This window comes from Tympanuchus pallidicinctus, unplaced genomic scaffold (assembly GCF_026119805.1).
Source record: "Tympanuchus pallidicinctus isolate F22 unplaced genomic scaffold, pur_lepc_1.0 scaffold18, whole genome shotgun sequence".
Lineage (NCBI taxonomy): Eukaryota > Metazoa > Chordata > Aves > Galliformes > Phasianidae > Tympanuchus > Tympanuchus pallidicinctus.
The window spans coordinates 10192337-10212093 of NW_026294699.1; the positions used below are offsets into that span (position 1 = coordinate 10192337).

The window sequence follows — 19757 nt, forward strand, 5'->3', positions numbered from 1 at the left end:
CATTTAGCAGGCGCAACCAGAGGAATTCTAAACTATTTGCCAGCCATAAATCCTCCTCTCCGCAGCCTCCCCAGCCAGCGTGGCACAATGTGCAATGTCTGCTTGGGGGTGACCCTTGTCAGCATTAGAAACAATTAAGCTGTCAGTGTGGATCGTGGCTCTTATATACAGTCCCGAGCAGTGCTTTAAGATGTCAGTGTGATGGGGTGAGGGAAGCTGGTGGAGGCGAGCCTGCCGCAGTAACCATCTCTCATTGAATTAAATGAATGTATTTGGAGTCAGTCTCTTTTTATTACCTTGCGAACGATTCCTGACTAAATTAAATTATAAAAGGAGTGTTCAGCCAATCAAACCTGCTTGATTGCCTGGAACAAGCATTTTAAACAGAGCACGCCTCGGGCCTTTGCTGTTTCCACGATGAGATGGAGGGCAGCTGATGGACTGTGTCAAAGCTGATTCACCCCGCTCCACACCTGGAGCATCACTCAGCAGCCACACGCAGCCCCACACCACCAGCAAGGGCCAAGGCAGGCTGGGTGCGACTGGGAGAGCAGGGCACGGTGCTAACGAAGGCAGAGCAGGCTGGAAGAGCAGAGATGGCAGCAGCTGCAGTGCAGAGCAGCAGCCCCAGCCCAGCCAGGCTGCTGCCTCTTGGTTTCGTCCAGGAGAACCCCCTCTCGTACAGCAGGAATCAGCACAATGCCTGCTTCTGCACCCCATCCTGCACCTGCCTTCCTCCAAAAATGTTCAGCAAGGAGTCCCTCAGTACATCTCCCTTTGCTAGCTAACAAGGGGTCTGAGCAATTCCAGGATCTCAGGAGGCTGTGGTACAACACAAACACTGCAGTGATTTCCCACCCACCCCTTGAGAGACATCTTCAGGCAAAGCTGCTGCTGCATTGAATTGCAATGCTTGCAGCTTTTAGCATCAGCACAGAACAATTACAGAATCTGTCTGAAAGAATGAGCACTGCAATTAGAATGCACGCATTTCCAAACACAGCTATGAACTCGCTTGCAAAAACAGCCACTCTTGCTTCAGAAAAGAAATGAGCTTCTTCTGGTTTAACGACTTCTACTCCATCCGCTTTCCAAATTTAATTGCCTATCAGTTCATTCTGAACAGGATGAAATGCACAATTTCCTAAGTGAATAGCGAGGCTAATTAGAGGTTTTAATGATGGTGTGCTGGACCAGTCAGTTTTAAAAGTGAACACGCTAGAGGAAGGCACTAACCAGGTAGGTTACACTGTGCATTTTAGCCTCACGTGAGCATCCACCACCTCCCCAGCTGCACACACTGCCCGGCCTAAGGACAAAGCACAGTCAGCACCTCCAGCTGCCCGGCGGTGCACTGGGGCTTGGCAGGCTCCTTGGTTTGGAGTGAGAGTCAGAAAGTCAGGGACAAAACGAAACCAAAAGAACTCTTTGTGTGGGAGGCTCTTTGCCTGTGCAACCTTCAGAGGAAATTTAAAGGGCGAGTTAATGTGCTGGAACGGCATCCCCCCCGATTCACACAGAGAAGTGCTTGCTTTCTGCAGCCAGCTCAGGCATAATGCTGCTAATTTGGAGCTCATTCTCCACTAGCTGCCACCGAGGTTGGGATTTGCTCTGCACTCCAGCTGTGAACAAAGCCAGAAACAGGGAAGGGAACTTACAGAGTTCAAAGTCACCTTCTCAGTTTGGGTATTGTGAATAATATCGTGCCTGGCTCCCACGCCACCTCGCAGAGGTCCTCTCCATCCTCAGAGCCCTCTCACTGCTGCCTCACGATCTACTCCACCTTGCCACCTTCTGCAGCAGCATCTGTTATTCTTTTGGAGGCCAAAGGTAAAAAGAGAGTTAGAGATCACACCAAAGTGCCAAACCACTGCAGGCAGACAGCCACGGGTCACATGAAATAGCGATTTTTATTCTCTCAAATAAAATATTCCTTCCATTTCTGCTCGATCAGTTTGTGAGGGGTGGGGAGGCACGCAGAAGAGGGAAGGAGCCCTGCTCAGACAAGTTTGCTATCAGACCTGTCCTCACAGTCAACAATCCACATCAGACTGAACTCTTTTCCAATGAAAGAAAATAAAAGCTATCGGCAACTCTTGATCCCAGAAGGAAAGAGCTGTTCTCTATCAGGCACTCTGAATTGCTTAGCATCAATACTTAGTGAAAGAGCATGATTAGAAAAATCCCAGATTTCTGAGGAAAATATCCAAACAAGAAACACTATTGAACAGAGATGGGGTAAAACCCACAGCATGGGATGGCGCTGGGCTCAGAGAGCTGCTATGGGAATTTAGGGGCAGGGCTGAGAAAGAAGCACATCCCAAGCAATGCTCCTGGGGACCAACAGGCAGGACAAGAGCAGAGCAAACTCCCACGATCTCTCCTTGGGCCACGATATGCCAGAAGCAAATCCTCACTGCAGCCCATGGCTCTCTGATCGTACCCTGCTGCAGTTTGGCCAGGTTAGCCATTCCTTAACAAAGTTTCAGTTCTCACCTCTCAGTACCAGTTGGACAAGGATGTCCTGCAAAGCCCTCTGCAGAGGTAACAGGAGGCACAGAGTGCCACTTTGTAATGTAATGGAGGGACCGTCATAAGTTCAGGGCTTGTCTGACTGAAGTCTCCAACTACAAAAGCTGTAGAGACCACACGTCCAGAGAGCAGAGGAGGAAGAACTTCGTTTTCTGTTTCAGAGCAACACTTAAATTAAGTGAATAGATAAGCAGCAAAGCATCAGCAACGTTCTTCCAGCTCTGGTTCCTCTGTTCCAAAGCACAGGGCCACATTTATCCCCACAAACCTATGAACTTTCCCTTAGCTGAGCAAGCTACTGGTAGGTTAACACACAGATGTGTGCAGATCTTAATGGGGCAGGACATTGCTGGCTGCAGGAACTGTGTCCTAGAAGAGCTGGCTCCCCTTTTATTTTTCTTTTTTATAATATATTGAAGAAACATTACTTCACCTGAAATGCTGCAAGATGGAAACCCATCTTCCCCATCCCCACCTGCACATACAGCAGCCTCATTTTAAGCCTTTCTCCAAGAGAAGGAGCTTCACAGAAGCCTTCTCACTTTCTTGGCTGTGGAACACATCTCTCTTTTCTCTCTTTTTCCTTTTTTCTTTCTTTCTTTTTTTTTTTTTTTTTTTCTGTTTAGTTTTGCTTTTATGTGGTCAGATCCAATTTGAGTGATTAAAGACAAGGCCAGGCACCAGCAGAGAGCAGCAAAGGGAGCTACTTCTTTACGATCTGAATGACATCTTCATGCTCCATCATATGGGTTAAGCCCACTCTTTGAGGGCTGTATTTTGTGCTCGTCCCCTTTGAAGAAAAACAGGGAGAAGGGTTAGAAGGCAACCAGTCACATGAGGACAAGGATTTCTGTTGTTAAACACTGCTGTTAAACACTTACCCATACCAAGGCGTATTTGAACTGGCTGGCTAATGATCTGTGAATCCGGTGGCACTGCAAGACAGACAGACAGCATGTGAGGCAGCTCAGGGGCCCTCTGTAAACAACTTGCTCACCAGTCAGGATTTAGAAGCAACTCATGTCTACATCAGAAATGACAATAGTGGTTTTAGGAGCCAGTTAGCAGCACTTGAAATACCAAATAGATGAGCATGAATCTATAGATCACCATAAGTTCTGTTTCACTGCTTCCATGTGCTTTTTCACTGCTCTGTATCAAGTAATTCTAAAAAAATCTTTCCTGGCAGCCAGAAAAGAAACCCAAGGCAGATGGAATCAGTAAAGGTAACAAAAGGAGAATCCCAGCTAAGCACTGGCATATCCCCTACTTTAAAAAACTCAAATAAATCACAGCAGGCTCAAAGATTCCTTCTACAGATAATTATAAATAACAGAGAAATTACCACATGCTCCACAGAAGCCCCTTTCCGTAGGATAATGGCATCTGTGAAGTCTGGTCTCTCTGCAAAAAAGCAAAGGAAGGGATAAAAAGAATCACTGGCTTTGCACTGAACGCGTTCTAACATGCTGACATTGTGCCACATTGTTTTCTGCTTATTGCTCTCCAACCCCCTGCCTTGTCACACTTGCCAGCAGCCTTCAGACACCAGGCATCCAAGCAGCTGAAAGCATTGAACCTCTTCTGCCCACACTCCAGCACCCACAGGCTCAGTTATCCATGGCACAGCTCTCTCACAACTCACCTTCTGCAACCCCCTTCCAAAGACTTGGCTTTCAACAAAGAAGACAAAGTCAGAGCACACCTGTCTAAGTACAATGGCACCACTCTGCAGTTTTCTGCAAAATCCCCAGGGTTTCACAGCTTAACAAACTCACAGAAAATTCCTTAATCCTCTCATATCCACCCACTTCAGAGCTGTTTAGTTGTGATCGCAGCCAGAGGAAGAACGTCGTGGAAAAGGAACAAGTTATAGATGTGCCTTCACCACCAGGAAAAGCTACAGGTGAATGGTAAAGCAAAAGGAGGATCAAAGGCATCACAGCTCCAGGAGCCCAGCATGGGAACCACCAAATCTCCCACAGAAGGAACAGGAGACCTCTTCTGGGCAGCAATCTGCTCATCACAGACTGCACACTGTAACTGTTAGAGGAAGGAAGCTGCAAGCTTGAAAACTTTATTTCTTTACGACAGCATCATGAAAAGCCTCATAATAATTCAGCTCTTCTAGTGCAGGGAGAATAGGTGAATCAGACAAAACAGAAAGCAAGAGTTAATGCTGAAAGCTGGTTAGGGAGTATGTAGCTGCAGCATTTCCAAAAGGTCACTCAGAGCCAGGCATCCAAGCCCCACTGGCAGCCTGTCTGTGTTTGTGAGTAGCAGCCCTTTGTGCCTTTCAAACCTCCTGCTCAGCCAGTGGCCACTTACGTCCTCGTTTCTTGGTGTAGATGCAGGTAAGTGCCAGGTATTCCCACAGCTTCTCCAGCAAGTAATCCAGGTTCAATTTCATGCCACAGCTGTAAAACACCAGGAAAGACTCAGTGTTTATTGCTGTTGTGATTTAGAGATCCAGAAGAACAAGGTGAAACATCTAATTACAGAGCTAGGGTACAAGGGGAAATGTCTGTAATGATGTCATTACAGGAAAAGCACAAGATGAAATTAATAGGGCTTTCTGAAAGGAAGTAGCTTTGAAGCAGCAAAGCCCCAGTCAGATACATCAGTGCTTCCAAGGGAACAAGCTGGAGACCTACTCTGCCCTGCAGATGGTGTGAGGAAGCCAAGCAGCCTGCCTCTCCAGGGGAAGGAAGCCCAGAAAAAGCTGCACAGTGGCTCTCTGCTCCTACCTGATTACAACACTGTGGGGTCTCCGAGCAAGTCGATCCACTTCCTCCATAGATATCTGGTCAATCTTGTTATAAACCTAAGACAAATGAGAAAGAATGCACTCCTTAGGATGTCAGTTCAGCAGCACTGCAAGGAAGGCAGACACACAGATGTGGGTATAACAAGGCAGCTCAGCATCTGATGTAGAAACACGGATCCTACCAGCCAGGCCAAGGCTTTTAAGAAATTCACCTGTTGAAGTTAAGGAGCCTGAATGCAAGTTTGGACCTTCTAAACCTCCCAATTTGGGCTGACTAGCAATGTGCTCTCCAGCATCATGAATTTAACTCCAGGCTCGGCCATTATCAAACAAAGCCGTTAAATGACCTCTGGCTCAAGGAAACATTCACAAAAACTCCAATGCGGGACGCTGGCAGCAGAGGAACCGAAGGCTCCACACCACAGCATCGAGCTGTGCTACCAGCATGCAGAGCTCACGCTGCTCCACGGCAGCAGCCACTAGAGGGCACAGGGAGAGCACACAGCACAGCTGCAGGCAGAAGGAGCAAAAAACGCCCACCTCCTCATCCCCAACCGTTACGGCTTTGAGAGTCAGGAAGACGCGGAGATTCCTTCTGCCAAGAGGCGTTTAGTGCTGCAGAAGGCAGGCTGCTTCTGGGATACTCACGTAAAGGCATGGCATGTAGACCCTGTTGCCTACAATCACGTCAATGAACTCGTCAGGAGAGCAGTCCTCTCTGAAAAGGACTTCAGCGTTGAAGATTTCTGAGGTGAACATTGTCAAGGTCCAAATCCTGCATGCCTAAACACAGCTGCGAGTCAACGGCCTGCAGCTGCCTGGCGCAGCATGGAGAAAGGGAATAAAAATGGGACAAATCAACCCAGGCCTCCTCTCACCCCACCAAGCACACGGCGAGGCCATCCCACAGCAGCTATCGTTTGGCTCGAGAGCTGCTGGCTTGAGGCTCCAGTGCCTCTCATTTTAGGAAAAGGATACTGTACTCATGGAGGATGAGCTGTACCAGCTTCTCGGAGCACTGAGTGAGTGTGACAGTGGAGTTGAAGGATATACCACCACCCTTCTTAGGCTGCAAGACAATAAATCAACTCAAGAACAGCCTCCAAAAGCCACCGCCTGCTTCATCTGCTCAATGCAATGGGCAGCACACATTGCCCTTGGCTTCCATTAAGCAGCCTGACACAAGCTGTGCTTCTAACAGCCCAGGAAAGCTCACCTTGAAGTAGATATTTGGTTTGCTTTTATTCAGACGGATTCCTACAGATTCCAGTTCTTTCTCCAGCAGGGCCCTGCAGGGACACTGCACGTTAGTACCTGTGAGATTGAGCCCAGCCAGGTGACACCCACACTCTTCCTTTTTGACTGTCATATTGATACAACCTTGTCATCGACTCACTGCAACGTAACACCCTCTGCTAATGCAGGACAGGGTCTGCAGTGGAAATCTAGCTCAAATCCATCTGTGCACAGCCATCCTGGAGGAATGATCTTTCAACTGAGAAGCCCAAGCTGAGGTCTGCAGAAAGTTCTGTAAATGCTGCTCCCAGTTAGCCAGCATGCCACGGAGCACAACCCCCATCTTGCACTCAAGCTTAAATAGCAGTGTACCTCCAGGTCTGTACCTGGGATACGGTGTTTCAGGGAGCTGGAATGTTTTCTGGGCACGTGGAAACTGCTGAACCTGACTCAGCATCCCGGCCCCACGCACCCAGCAGCACACACTCACCGCTGCACTTCACCCTTCGTGGCATCCAGCATCATAATGACAACATCTGCTGTCCTGGCCACGGCGATCACCTGCCGGCCTCTGCCCTTCCCTGAGGAGAGAGGACATGGCTGTGTATCAAGAAGAGAAACCAGCTGTGAGTCCTGTGACAGAGGGGGACTGCTGTTTGGGAGCAAGGGAAAGGATCCTGCAATCCTGTGCTGGCCGCAGTCAGCTGTCAAGGGCTCCCTGTGTGAGCACATCTGGCCCATCCAACGCTACCTTCTGCCCAGCACAAGCCCCCAGAACATTGTCTGCTGCTGCTCTCCTGTTATGGCTTACACAACTAGCACACATAAAGCTGGCTGTATGTTGAAATGTCACTGCTGCCAGCTGGACAGAGCCCAGACCTGAGCAGTGGGAGTGGCTCCAGGTGGCAGAGGCAGCCTATGCAGGGCAGTGAGGTGGGCATTTTCTGGTCAAAAGGGAGAGAGACCTCATCAACCAACCGGGCCGTGCTCCTCTAAGAGACCATTAGGATGTCTTCCTAAATTTTGTAAATGTTTCTTTTGTCACGACCTGCTGATAAGAAAGATAATGAAGCAGAAGCACAAAGGCCCAGAATCAGGAGTCATAGAAGGACTTGCAGGAAATTAATCAAAAGAAGTTACTGTTCAGCTGTAATTCCCCCCTCCGCCTCTCCAGCATCTTTCTTTAGATTTCCTCTGTACCAGAAAGCAGATGAGCAAAATAACACTCATGCAAGAAGGTGAGAAGTGACTGACTTGCTTTGGCTCCCACCTCCAGAAAAGCATCTTTCTGCTACATATAGAGCCTTACGTGGGCCTCGGATAAGAATCGTGCCTCACATAAGATCAAGAATGCCAGTTTGGAAAGCCAGTGTGGGAACTATTGGCCTGGCAAAGCTGCTGATGTTTGATCTGGGCAAGAATGATACTGAGTGCAAGTCCCTCCTTTACATCAACATAGAGATCAGCCAACCTTGTGCTGCTCCTTCAATGATTCCAGGCAGATCCAACAGCTGAATATTGGCTCCTTTATACTGAAAAGGAAATGGATACAAAGTTGAAAGCTTTGGGCAGGGTACCTCAGCTGCCCTGAAAGCCCCAGCACATGCTGAGCTCCAAAGCCTGCAGAGAGTGGAACTGAATGAACGCAATATTGGAAGACAACTTTCCACAAAGCTGGTGGCTTTGTTTTGATGAGGCAACCTCTGGGGTGTTTCCCATTAAGCTGTGTTCAACTGTGGGTCACACTGCAATTCTAGCCTCCTAAAGAGTCACATAAGTGCAGTCTGAAAACAGCACAGTGCAACTGCAACAATATTCCAAACTGATAAATAGAAAAGAAAGGGAAAAAAAATCCAACAGCTCTACTTTGGTCTAACAAGTAAAGCTCTGTAATGAGCAAATGCCATAATCCCTTAGCAAGACGGGTCAGAAGTACTGATGTGTGTTGCAGATCTTACAGTACCAGGAAAAAAAAGGGGGGACCTTTGTTCATTGGATCAGCAGAGTCACCATCTTTCAAGCTGCTGCTGCAGTAAGTCCTCAGTAACAGCTTCAGCTGGTGACTGGAGCCTGAGGCTGCATTTGGATGCATTGTAGTGCTGGTGTTCATTTTAACACCAATACGTCTGCTTCCATTATTTAAATCTGCTTTCAATTCTGACCCAAGTTTTCTCATTACTCTTGGATACTTTTCAGTTTGATGCCCTTTACCATTTGCTTTACTGATAGACACTCAAACCACCGCTAATGAAATTCCTCAAGGACAGGAGCAGTTGTATTTTCTTTCCAAATTGATCACGGTACAGATTGCCTCTTTTAAAGCTTCATTAAAAACAAATCTGTCAAGGTTTCCAGCCATCTGGTCAATGGCGCCAATAGCAGTTATAAAAAATTCAGCTGAGAATTCCTGTATTGCTCTGGTCAGTCGAACTGTGCCATACGAAACCCCGAGCAGGCAGTCAATCTTGAAGAGTTATGCAGCCTGGAGAAGTGCTACATCAGCACTGCAGGTTGCAGACTTGATATTGCAAGCACTCAAGACTTGGTGAAGTTTAAAGCAGAGGTCAGCAGAGATCTCCAGATATTGCTGCTTCTCAGTGGTAACACAGGTGTAACTGCTGTGAGCAGAGCTCTTTACACGGCTGGGTTTCTTACCGCTACCTTCTATGAAAGGGAGGAAAATCCTACTTACTTCTATGACTCCTGGGATACACGTCAGGGTTGTGAACTCATAAGATGCAGCTTCACTGGCAGTTGAGGTCATTAAACTCAAAAACGTGGACTGAAAAAGCAAGAGATGGCCATCACAAGAGGTACTGAAATGAAAGCACTGCGTTCAGCAAAACATGCAATACTAAAAAGTGTTCATCAGTTTTTAAGTCAGGTTGCAGCCATGCAGGACCCAGGGACTGAAGCAGTAATGGGTCTGCCAGCATGAAGATAAAACCTATTCTCTTGCCTATGTTCTCAGCAGTGGCTGCACTAGTTAATTCTTCATTAACTAATGGCAAGAAGGTGAAATACAGAGAGATGCTGTAATGAAAGATACCTGCTTTACAGCCCCTGCCAGTCTCAAATCCAGAAAAACCACACTGCAATGTTAACTCGGACACGCACTGACCTTACCCACAGAAGGAAAACCAATCAGTGCCACTCGGGCATCTCCAGATTTCATCACATCGAAGCCTTCTCCTTTAGCAGCAGAGGATTTGGAAGGTTCTAACAACTGAGCTCTGTATTTTGCAAGCTTTGCCTTCAGCAGGCCAAGATGGTACTCGGTAGCTGAAATAACAGAAATGCAGCAACTGGTTAAAGACCGTGCCTGATAACTCAGCCCTGGAAACAAGAGCCTTCCTAAAATGAAACCTCAGATTTCAGTCCGTAGCTTAACACACCCTACCTACATCCAGGTGTTCTGTACCTTCTGAGATATCGGCCACTCTGAGTAAAGTCTTACAGTAACCTGCACGCAAGTCAAACTTCAAGGAAATAAGATGTTTTCAGGTTGGATATTAGGAACAATTTCTTGTTGGAAAGAGCGGTCAGGCACTGGCACTGCTTTAAGGGAGCGGTGGGGCCACCGTCCCTGGAGGTGCTCCAGACTGTGGAGATGTGGCACTGAGGGCTGTGGGCACAGAGGGACGGGTTGGGAGGAGGCACAGCCTGTAAGGAACAGCCCGCCCCGGGCAGAATGCTTCTGCACAGCCCTCCTGCAGCATCCGCCACTGCAAAAACGCAAGATACTCTGCCAACTTTTAAAACCATGCTCAGCTTAGAGCTCACGTACACGAATACAGCATTTACCAACTTATTCTTGCATTCACACCCGACACAGAGAAGAAGGCAGCTCGCTCAACAGAAGCTTGTAACAGGGGATGGCAGTTTGTATCAGCTCTCCTCGCCAGCATTCAGCGCAGCCTCCAGCCCGCAGAAGCAGCAAAGCGCTGTGGGGCTGCCCTGCCCGGCCCTGCCTTGAATTCAAGCATCCGAATTCCAAGCCGGTGCAACCAGCAGCCCGGCTCCCACCGCCGGGACGCGCCGGGCTGCAGAGGGGGCACGCGGGGACAGGGCGGCCCGTGAAGAGCGCCCAGCGCCCGCCCGGCCCAACCTGTGCGCTTCTACAGCCGCGACCACCGCTTCCCTCCGCTCCTCGCCCCCCCGGCACCTTTGTTCTTCTGGGTGCGGGCGATTTCCTTCTCGATCTCGGAGATCTTCTCCAGGATGCCCATGGCGCGGCCCGCCGCGGCTCCTCACGCCGCCCGCCGGAAGTACCGCCGGTCCGTCCGTGCGCCTAAATGCTCCGGGCTGCGTCCACTTCCGCCGCCTGGCAAGGGGGGGGGGGGACCTGCGCACTCCGCACACCGCTCCGGCCGCCCCGCGCCCTGCGTTCCGCTCGCTTCTGTGGTCCCCCCCGCTGGCATCCCAAAAGAGCTGATGGAGGAAAGGATACGTGGCACAGAGCCCGCAGGATGCGTTAGGGCCAGGGACTGAGCTTCCCCCCACCACAGCGATCCCACGTCCACTATTAAAGGCAATGGGATTCCTGAACTCTTGGATTGGTGGTCGTTAAGCAGCAACCCAAAAAAAGGGTTGCTAATCACCAGAATAGGCTCCTCAGGGATGTGGGTTGAGTCACCATCCCTGGATGTGTTTAAAATCCGTTTGGATGTGGTGCTCAGAGACATGATTTAGCAGAGGGCTGTTAGTTAGGGCAGCATGGTTAGGTTTTTGTTGGACTCAATGATCTTTAAGGTCTTTTCCAACCGGAACAATTCTATGATTCTATGAATTTGTCCTCAAGCAGGGAGATGAAGCACAGTTGTCCCCATGAGCCGAGCAGCGCTGCCGTTAACAAACACACACAGATACAGGCTTCTTAAATAGATTTTGTTTTTAATTTGGACGTTGATAACTCCGCAAAATACTTCTCCCAGTCCCTTTTCCAAAGTACATCCATAAATATACCAATTCTTCAGCCAACACTGTTAAAAAAAAGAACTCACACCTTTTTCAGAAGCCGCGGATCCCCCGTCACTCCCTCTCCCAGCACCTCACCCGTTAGTCGCCTTTCACCACAATGACGTACTGAACAGCTCTTCAGCTCATCAAACAACTCAAAGAAAAAGAAAATCAAAACCAAGGCTTTAGAGAAATCCTGAACACAGGCAGCCCTTCACATCACTGTTCCCTGTCCCTAACACGTCTTACTGAGGCCGGTTGGGATTTCAGCTCAAGTGTTTCGAGTCTGCTGCCATGAGACAGGCAGAGGTACATGGCAAGAACACTTCCTCCCCCTGTCAGCTTTCACAGGAAATCTGCAGGGGAAATTCTAGGGTAGATACATTACCGAATGACCCCAGGAACCTTCCTAATCCAGCTTGTACAGACAACCACAGAACCAATTCAACTGAACAGCATCAGATACCCGAGCGTAACACTGCACTAACAGCACAGGGTGGTTACTGTCATTGCCAGCTCTGCACACAGCTCCTGAAAGCAACCTGTGGGGAAGGGTCTGCACCCGTGCTGCCACCTTCCCTACAGCTCACCCCTCCACTTCTCACAGCTGAGCAGCACCATTGGTTTCAGTCTCAAAACCAGGACATCTCCCAGCACCACGCATGCAGAAATGCCTTTCCACACTTCCCTGCAGCCCAAGTTTCTCCCAGAGCAGAATAAAAGCAGAATCTGTTTCTATGCTTCTCTACTCACACCAGCCCCCCCCCTCCTCCAGCTCCTCAGCCTTTGTGCAACACTACAAATCCACCTGCAACGAACGACCAGGACAACAGCACACACTTGCTCCACTCTCCCGTCTCCATCCGCAGGCAGGGCTGCTGGTTCTGGGGCCCAGGACTCACCCACAGAGAGCAGCCCACAGAAGGGCACTTCCAGCACTGCATCATTTCCCAACAGCCCCACCGCCTCTCCAACGTGCACAACCCCAGCTTGGTGCATACAAAACAGGCTCACTGAGACCCAAACCCACTCCTGTTAAGGTTTATACTAGCAACTCAGCTGCTGCGCAGTACCCCACCTGCTGCCAAAAGGAAGCAGAAAACGAAACCCAAACAACCAACACAAGGGATGCAGAGGGCTTTGCTTTCCTCTCTCAGGCAGCAAATCCATCCTCAGCACCCGCCCTATCAGCACTGAAGCAGGGCTGCTTCAGGGGGGCGTTTTCAAACAGCCTGCAGAACACCAGCCAAACTCGCACAGAAGCCCTGCAGTGGTGACTGACACATTAAATATACAACTGAGGCCAGCTTTTAAAACGTCTTGGAAAATAACCTGCACACGCATACACACACACACACACTTTGGCACACAAGCCTTAAGTTATATCACTTGAAACATTTCAAAGTCAGAGAGATATTGAATTGGGATTTTTTGTTTTCTTTTTTTTTTTTGCCTTGCATAAAGGTATCAAGCAGTGGTGTTGGTGCAGCATGAGGGTTGAGTACAAATGCTGAACAGTTCAAGCTGTTTGCGTGGTGCTGCTCAACGCTTGCACTCCAATTACTGTCCCAAAGCAGAAGCTAGCTGAATACATACACGAATATAAAAACTAACATAGACATTCCTGGTTTTCAATGTGAAAACGGTAAAACGTAACTGAGTAATTGTGCATTTGCCATAGGGTCCTTGGGAAAAGGAACCATAAAAATATTTTCTTTTTTTTTTTTTTAATAAAAGTTTGTTTGTTTGTTTGTTTTTCTTTAAACCCTTAACTTAATTAAAGAGCAAATTATACACCTATAAGCAGAGTTCAGAACCACTTTACTGACAGCCCGGAAGTCCATACATCAAACTAATTCCCAGTGGCAATTCCAGACACTGGAACAGCTCTCGGCTCCAAGGGGCCGGTGTTCCTGAAAGATGTGCAGCTCTGGCTAACCTCATTAGCCAGCAGGAAGCAAAGACTCGTTCAACCCTCATCCATCTCAGCCAACACTCCCTTGACAGACTGCAGCCGAGCAGCTGCCTGCCAAGCAGAGCCTCACACACGCGGCCGTGCCTGGCTCTGGGAGCATCAGAGCTGGCAATCTGGGTAAGAAACCTGAATCCTGGCGATTTCAACCCATATCAGGCTGTAACAAGGAGAATACAAGCACCAAGCTTATGTTTTCTTATTACTCAGAGAATAGACCGATTCCAGCTACTGAGAAACAGCTTCCAGAAGGAGAGCCAGGAGGAGTTTCAGTGACAGAGAAACTAGCTGTGCAATAAGAAAGTGCATTTAAAGGTATCTTAAAACCAGATTAAAGATCAAATCGCCACTCGACAGGAGGGAGAATTAAGCTCCAGCAGCCATGCTCCTTGGGCTGGTGGGTTAACATTCAGGCTCTCTCTCTTGCGAGTCCGAGGGGCAGGAGAGAAGCGTGCCTTCCGTGCTCCGGCAGGGACACAGTCCTCCTGGCAGGCCATGCTCTCCTGCCCCGTTTGCTTCTGTGCGGTATCAGTTCTGGACAGCTGTCATCGGAATTCATAGATAGGAGCGCTGTGCTCAGGAACATGAGTTAAATTCAATGACTGATACCTGGGAGAGAGGAGAAAGATGGATGAGGAGATTACACAGGGCAACGGAACCCCCCGCCTCCAGCTAAGGGCTCCTGTCCAGCAGCTGCAGCCAGGTGGGCTCTCCCTTTCCTTTGGGGCAGCCTCGGAGGCGTTCAAGCAATGGCTTTTCAGTGGTGCCAAACCCCTGGCAGGACTCAGCTTCGTTCCTCATTTCCATTCCCACGTCTTGAAGCTACCTGCAGCCAGGCTGCCATCGAGCAGGGCTGACTGCGGGCTTTGGACACCTTTTGAAGTTTGACAACTTTCATGTTCAAACAGTGTTTGCTTCAACTGAAAATTAGACTCAAATCTTTCAAAGCTTAGCTTAAGGGGATTCATCTGAAAGCCTCCCAGGCACCTTCCTTCCTTCTGAGAGCTTCCAGACACCCTACAGATTCACTCGCTGTGCGTGACAAATATCTTTATTATTTATCCAAAGCTAGGGAAAAGAGCTCTCACAGCTACTTGTCAGATAGCTCTAACAAAAAAAACACACCACCACCACCACCAATTAACTTTGACTGTTCCCTGCATCTTGCAGCAACACCTCAAGCACCTTGGAGTACAAAGCACTGGCCTAACAAGACACCTGCCTGAAGGGAGCAGCAGGAGAGCTGTTACAGGTGAGAAGGCACTGAGGCTCCCTCTCCCAGGTCGCTCTGATATCTTCTGAAGGGCCAAAGCACGGAGAAGCTCAGAGCCTGAAATGCTTAAGGCTTTTACAGGCAATCCCAACAAAGGTTTGCAGGCTGGAGCTGGATAGACGCTAACAGTGAACCACAGTTGGGGTCTGCCTCCCAGCACCTCACAAACACATCACATCATTGCTTCACTGCTCCACAGCATGTTTCCATACAGTGTTTCTCTGCAGCATGCTGCCAGCTCAGTTACCATCAGCCATGCAAAAGGCAGCACTTTAAACCACGCAGATGGGCCAAGCACACAGACCCTCCCTCCGCATCGGGGTCCAGCCACCAGACCAAATCCCCTCCCCACCAAAATAAGTGTGCTGCCTGGCTGCTCCCAGGACTGCAGATGGGCAGAAGAGGAGTCCCTGCTTTGTCTGAGGAGGCACCCTAAAAGGAAGCAAGGTTCCTTACCATTCTGAACTCCTATGGTAGTAATAGCCTTCTATAGACGCTGCTGACTTCTGGAAGCAGATGTAATAGAAACCAGCAAAGGAAGCACCGCTGATGTCTTTGATAGTGTGGTCTGGCACTAGGAACTGTTCCTGCTCACAAAACATAAGCTGCATTTAGAAAGGCTGGTCAAATATCCCCTCCCTCACCCCAACTGGCCCTCCCAAGTTGAGTACCAGCACCTATTAACACAAAGCACTCCTGGGTGAGCATTCCCTGCATTCCTAGCAGCCCAGACCAGGACTTCTGTGGTTTTTTTTATCACCTGGCATTGCAAGCACCTTACAGGGAAGCAAGAACTGAGAGCAAAACCACTTTTAAAGAGCATACACAATCAATTTTAGTCCAACACCTGCCCCTTCCAAACCAGAGGCCAGTCACAAAATCAACAATCAGAGCTGCCTGAGGATCCCCTCCCTTCACAGCTGCACAAAGCAGTCGAGAGAGAGAGGACTCAACCCAGCTGTAGAGCCAAGAGGGGTGGACTGGTCAGCAAACTGCATCAAACCCAGGCCCAGCACAAAGACTGGAGACACTGATTCTCTCAGCATCTGGAGAATCACTAAGCATGATGATGCTCTTGTTGTGTTTTCAGGTATTTCTGCAGCCCTTAAGGATGCAATTAGCTGACTAGACAGGAGTCACACTGGGATTTGCAAATATGGCAGGTTAATGAGGTTGGATAGGGCAAGATCTTTCATTAGGCCAGCACCAGTAGTTGAGAGAGCTTTCAAGTCCCTGTCAGTCACTTGTAAGCAGCTCATCAGAGAAGGCAGCACACAGTTTACCTTCCATCTCATGAAGACATAGTCCCCGTTTTTCAGATCCTCATAATCAAAGTCATCAGAGTTAAATGTTTTTGCATACTGGTAGAAAGCTTGGAATTTCCCCTAGAACAAAAGAAAAACAAGTAAACACAAAAACCAGGACGGTTACTCCAGGAAAAGTGCTTACTAGTGCCAGCTGCTATTCTGGAGGAAAAAAAAGAGGACCTCCTCACTGAAGGGATTGCTCTTCCCTCAGAGCAGCAGTGAGTGCATGCCCCAGGACGAGCACAGGGCAACAAGGACTGCAGCCATCCGCAACCACATCCAGCCTGGTTGCAGAAGGTCCTGCACTTCTTGGGGTGTATACATGTTGACAAAAATATAGCAAAGGTCAAGGCAGCAAAATAATCAGCCAGCTGCTGTGGCCCTGATCCAGGGCACACCCTGGCCTGGTGAGAAGGCGGAGGTTGCTGGTGCCACAAGACACAGGTGCCTGTGCCAGAGGAGCACCTTGCCCCTTCTCCACTTTGTTTTGCACCAAGAGTTCAAAGCAAGGAGCGTGTTCTCATAGGAATGAAAGAGATGGAAATTGCTCCTGCTTCCCTTCCAAGTCCAGGGCCAACAACTGCATAGCAAGACATCCTCTCCATTCCTAGAGGTCTCAGCTCAGTCTGCTGAAGAGACCTCCAGACACCAAGACTCTGGCAGAGGGAGGAGGGCACCCCAAAGGAGAGCTCCTTGCATGGACACTCAGTACCTCACCTATACCAGCTGCTCAGCCAGGACTGCATCAGACCTGCATGTGGCCCCTGATTTATTTACCCAGTGTTTACGATCCACATCTTCATCAGCATCCCACTTGCGTGTTAAGAAAGGGTGCTTTTTACTGATTATTTCCCCTTCAAAGAAAGTAGTTAGGGTTGGGTACTCCTAGGAGAGAAGAGAAGTAAGATCATTTGTCACTTAGTGGCCCGAACTCAGCAAAAGGCAGCATCTCACAGCAAGGGCTCCAGGCTTCTCAAGGATCTTGGAGAAGCACAGTAAGAAGTGTCACACCCATGAAACACCTCTCACTGACTGTTCAGCACACAGCACACCACACTGGATGGATGCAGACAGAAGCACATAAAGATCTGAATTGTTTAGGTTATGTTTTCTTCTAGCACAAAGCTGGCTGCAGGGTCAGGCTGGGTTCTGCTCAGACCCTAAGGGATGCCAGATAAGCTTCCTTCCTTCAGGTCTCCCATCAAGGCCCATCATATTTGCTCCATATGCCAAGAACAGCAGACTTAAGCCATTAACCTATTTAGCAGTCAATTTTGCTGCATGGTCAATCCCTTTGCTTCCTCCTTCTAGTGGCAGCTTCTCCTACCTCACCAGGAAAAAGAAAAGCCTTTGAACAGCATCTTCCCATGCTGTTTTGCAATTAGCACTCACCTCTGTAAGGCCTTTAATCTTCAAGTATCCACAGAGATAGGAGTTTTCCATGTCCACATGCTAGAAAAAAAGTGCAAAGTCCCACTATTAGCACGCACAAGAAGGCACTCAATTGATCCAAAGCTATTTCTAACCCCAAGAGCCCCCAGGGCTCGATTCTGCTTCAGTTGGTAAGGACCACCCAGCTCACAGCCACCTCAAGGCTGGGGGGGCTTGGGAAGAGCATTTAAAGGTGCTCAGCCATTTTCTCATGGCCTGGCTGCTTTCAGCTCTTCCCACTCTCAGCCAGAGGTCTCTGCCTCATATCCAGACCTGGCACACAAAGCCTTCTCAGAAGGCAGGTGACGTCTTATGCATCTTCCCCAGATCTAATGCTTTTGTGTCACTCCTCTTGTAAGTTCCTGAGCTGCATCTCGCCGCTTCTGCTATGCAGAAATGAAGCAGAGGGATGCTTCTGCTCCGAGCGCCTTTCAAGCAGGGGGATTTTCCAAGCCTTCCCCTGCCATCTCCAGATTGGTTTTCAAAGCAAGAAGCGAATTATTTAGAGAAGTGCAAGCATCAGCTGTGGGAAGATGGCTTTTCCCCACCTGCGATCAAAGAAAAGCCACATTTCTCTGTGCTGAGCACAGGGAGAGCAGGCAGCCATCTCTTCTCATCCGACACGCACAGAACAGCGTTTTTTAGCACAAAGATAGAGCCAGCCTCTGTGAGAAAGCAGCATGCAGTGAACTAAACAGCCATAGGATGTCTCCATCAGAGCAAACTGTAGCGGGTACATTTGTGCTGTTGACAGGTGGAAGACTGGATGAGAAAGCAGAGGGCATAACTCACACTGCCCCATCTGCTGACCCTGGGGCTCTGACTTCACTTCCCAGTGCCAAGCCATGCATCACGCTGCATCACTGCTGCACACCCAGCCTGGGTCCCTCGATCTGACACCACCAAAGCAGGAGCAGGGCTGTGATTTGCCACAGGAAAGCATGCATCAGATGTCTGGTTTCCCCACACACTAACGACTCCACACCGCTACCCAAAGCGAGCGTGCCAGTGCCTCTGACTAAAAATGAAGCATGCAGGGTGACGGTGACTCCAGAGAGGATTAGGAAAGCCCCATTCTCCAGAACTGTCTGGTTGCATTCCTAGTACAGCAGAACTGCTGCACTCCTCCCTTGGTTCTCCACATAGCCACCGGCACCACGGGATGAGGAACCCAAACTCCAGCACAGGGACCTGGATCCTCGCTGAATTCCAGCTAGGCCTGAAATACAGGCTGCCCCGCTGCTGGGGACTTCCTGGGCACCTCCCAGCACAGGGCAGGCTCCCACCCTTCCTCCTGGCAGCCCAGAGGCACACGGGCACCCCAAGGCTGAGGGGAATGAGGAAGAGACCTCGTGTTAGGTATCTCAGCAGCCACAAGGAGAAATAGGGGCAAAAGTGTGAGAGGAAATGGGAAGAGATCCCTGGTTAGGGATCCTATCAGTTCTGAGGGGAAAAAGGAAATGAAGCCGAGAGGGGAGAGGAGCACAGAGAAGCACAGAGCCGGGCGGGAGGCTGCCAGAAGGTTCGGACCCCCTCAGAGAGATCTGAGGAATCGGGGAAAGGAGCCGTGAGAAAAACAGGAGACTGAGGGCCCGCGGAGATCCAGGAAAGGGGCTCCCGAACCGGGGGGTGCCGAAGGAGCGGGGAGGACTCGGGGAACGGCGTTCCAAAGGAGCGTGGGGAGCACCGCCCGCCCGGCTCTGCGGCCGTCAGGGGAAGGCCCGAGGCCCAGCGAGGGGAAACGCGGCCCGGCCCGAGGGCGGCCCCTTACCTGCATGACGACCTCCACTTCGTAGGCGTTGCCCTTGCTGCGCTGCTGCCCGCGGAACTTGGCGCCACTGTACAGCAGCGAGGTGGCCACGCCGGGCTGCGCCGTGTTGATGGGAGGCGGCGGCACCAAGCTGCTGGCGGCCGCCCCGGAGGGAGCCGAGGAGGCCGAACCCGCGGCTCCGCCCGCGCGGCACCGCTCGCTGCGCACCGGCATCTCGGGAGGATCCCCGGGAGCCAGCGTGGCCGGGGCTCAGCGGCCGCCGCCGGGGCCGCCGCCCGCGCTCCGCTCCCTTCACGCCCAGGCCGCCACCACCGCCGCCGCCTGGCTCGGGGCCTCCCGGCAACGCCTTCGCGCTCTCCCATTGGCCGCGAGGGCCCTGCGGGAGGGCGGGACGGAACGCTGATTGGCGAAGAGCTCTTCCTCCCGGCACGCTTTGCCGCGAGGGCTGCTGGGAAGCGTAGTTTCTTCTCCCCGCGCCTCACGCGACGGGACGGCTGAAGGGGCAAAAC

At 50.2% G+C, this 19757-nt stretch overlaps 3 protein-coding genes across 3 annotated transcripts in view; 1 reads left to right on the plus strand and 2 right to left on the minus strand.

Moving 5' to 3' along the window:
- Positions 1-19757, plus strand: part of LOC128079282 (nascent polypeptide-associated complex subunit alpha, muscle-specific form-like) — a 147146-nt gene that overhangs the window by 53941 nt on the left and 73448 nt on the right. The window lies entirely within an intron of this gene.
- DRG2 (developmentally regulated GTP binding protein 2) lies at positions 1892-10837 on the minus strand. Its single transcript, XM_052680303.1, has 13 exons — positions 10701-10837; positions 9657-9817; positions 9228-9317; positions 8007-8067; positions 7026-7116; positions 6516-6588; positions 6278-6368; positions 5948-6045; positions 5280-5356; positions 4861-4949; positions 3878-3936; positions 3414-3467; positions 1892-3322 (listed from the first exon to the last, which is right to left on the minus strand). Exons 1-13 carry the CDS (start codon positions 10762-10764, stop codon positions 3236-3238), a joined length of 1095 nt encoding a protein of 364 aa, XP_052536263.1. The 5' UTR covers positions 10765-10837; the 3' UTR covers positions 1892-3235.
- On the minus strand, positions 12909-19558 carry GID4 (GID complex subunit 4 homolog). Its single transcript, XM_052680306.1, has 6 exons — positions 19249-19558; positions 17439-17498; positions 16824-16931; positions 16023-16124; positions 15196-15326; positions 12909-14075 (listed from the first exon to the last, which is right to left on the minus strand). Exons 1-6 carry the CDS (start codon positions 19459-19461, stop codon positions 14012-14014), a joined length of 678 nt encoding a protein of 225 aa, XP_052536266.1. The 5' UTR covers positions 19462-19558; the 3' UTR covers positions 12909-14011.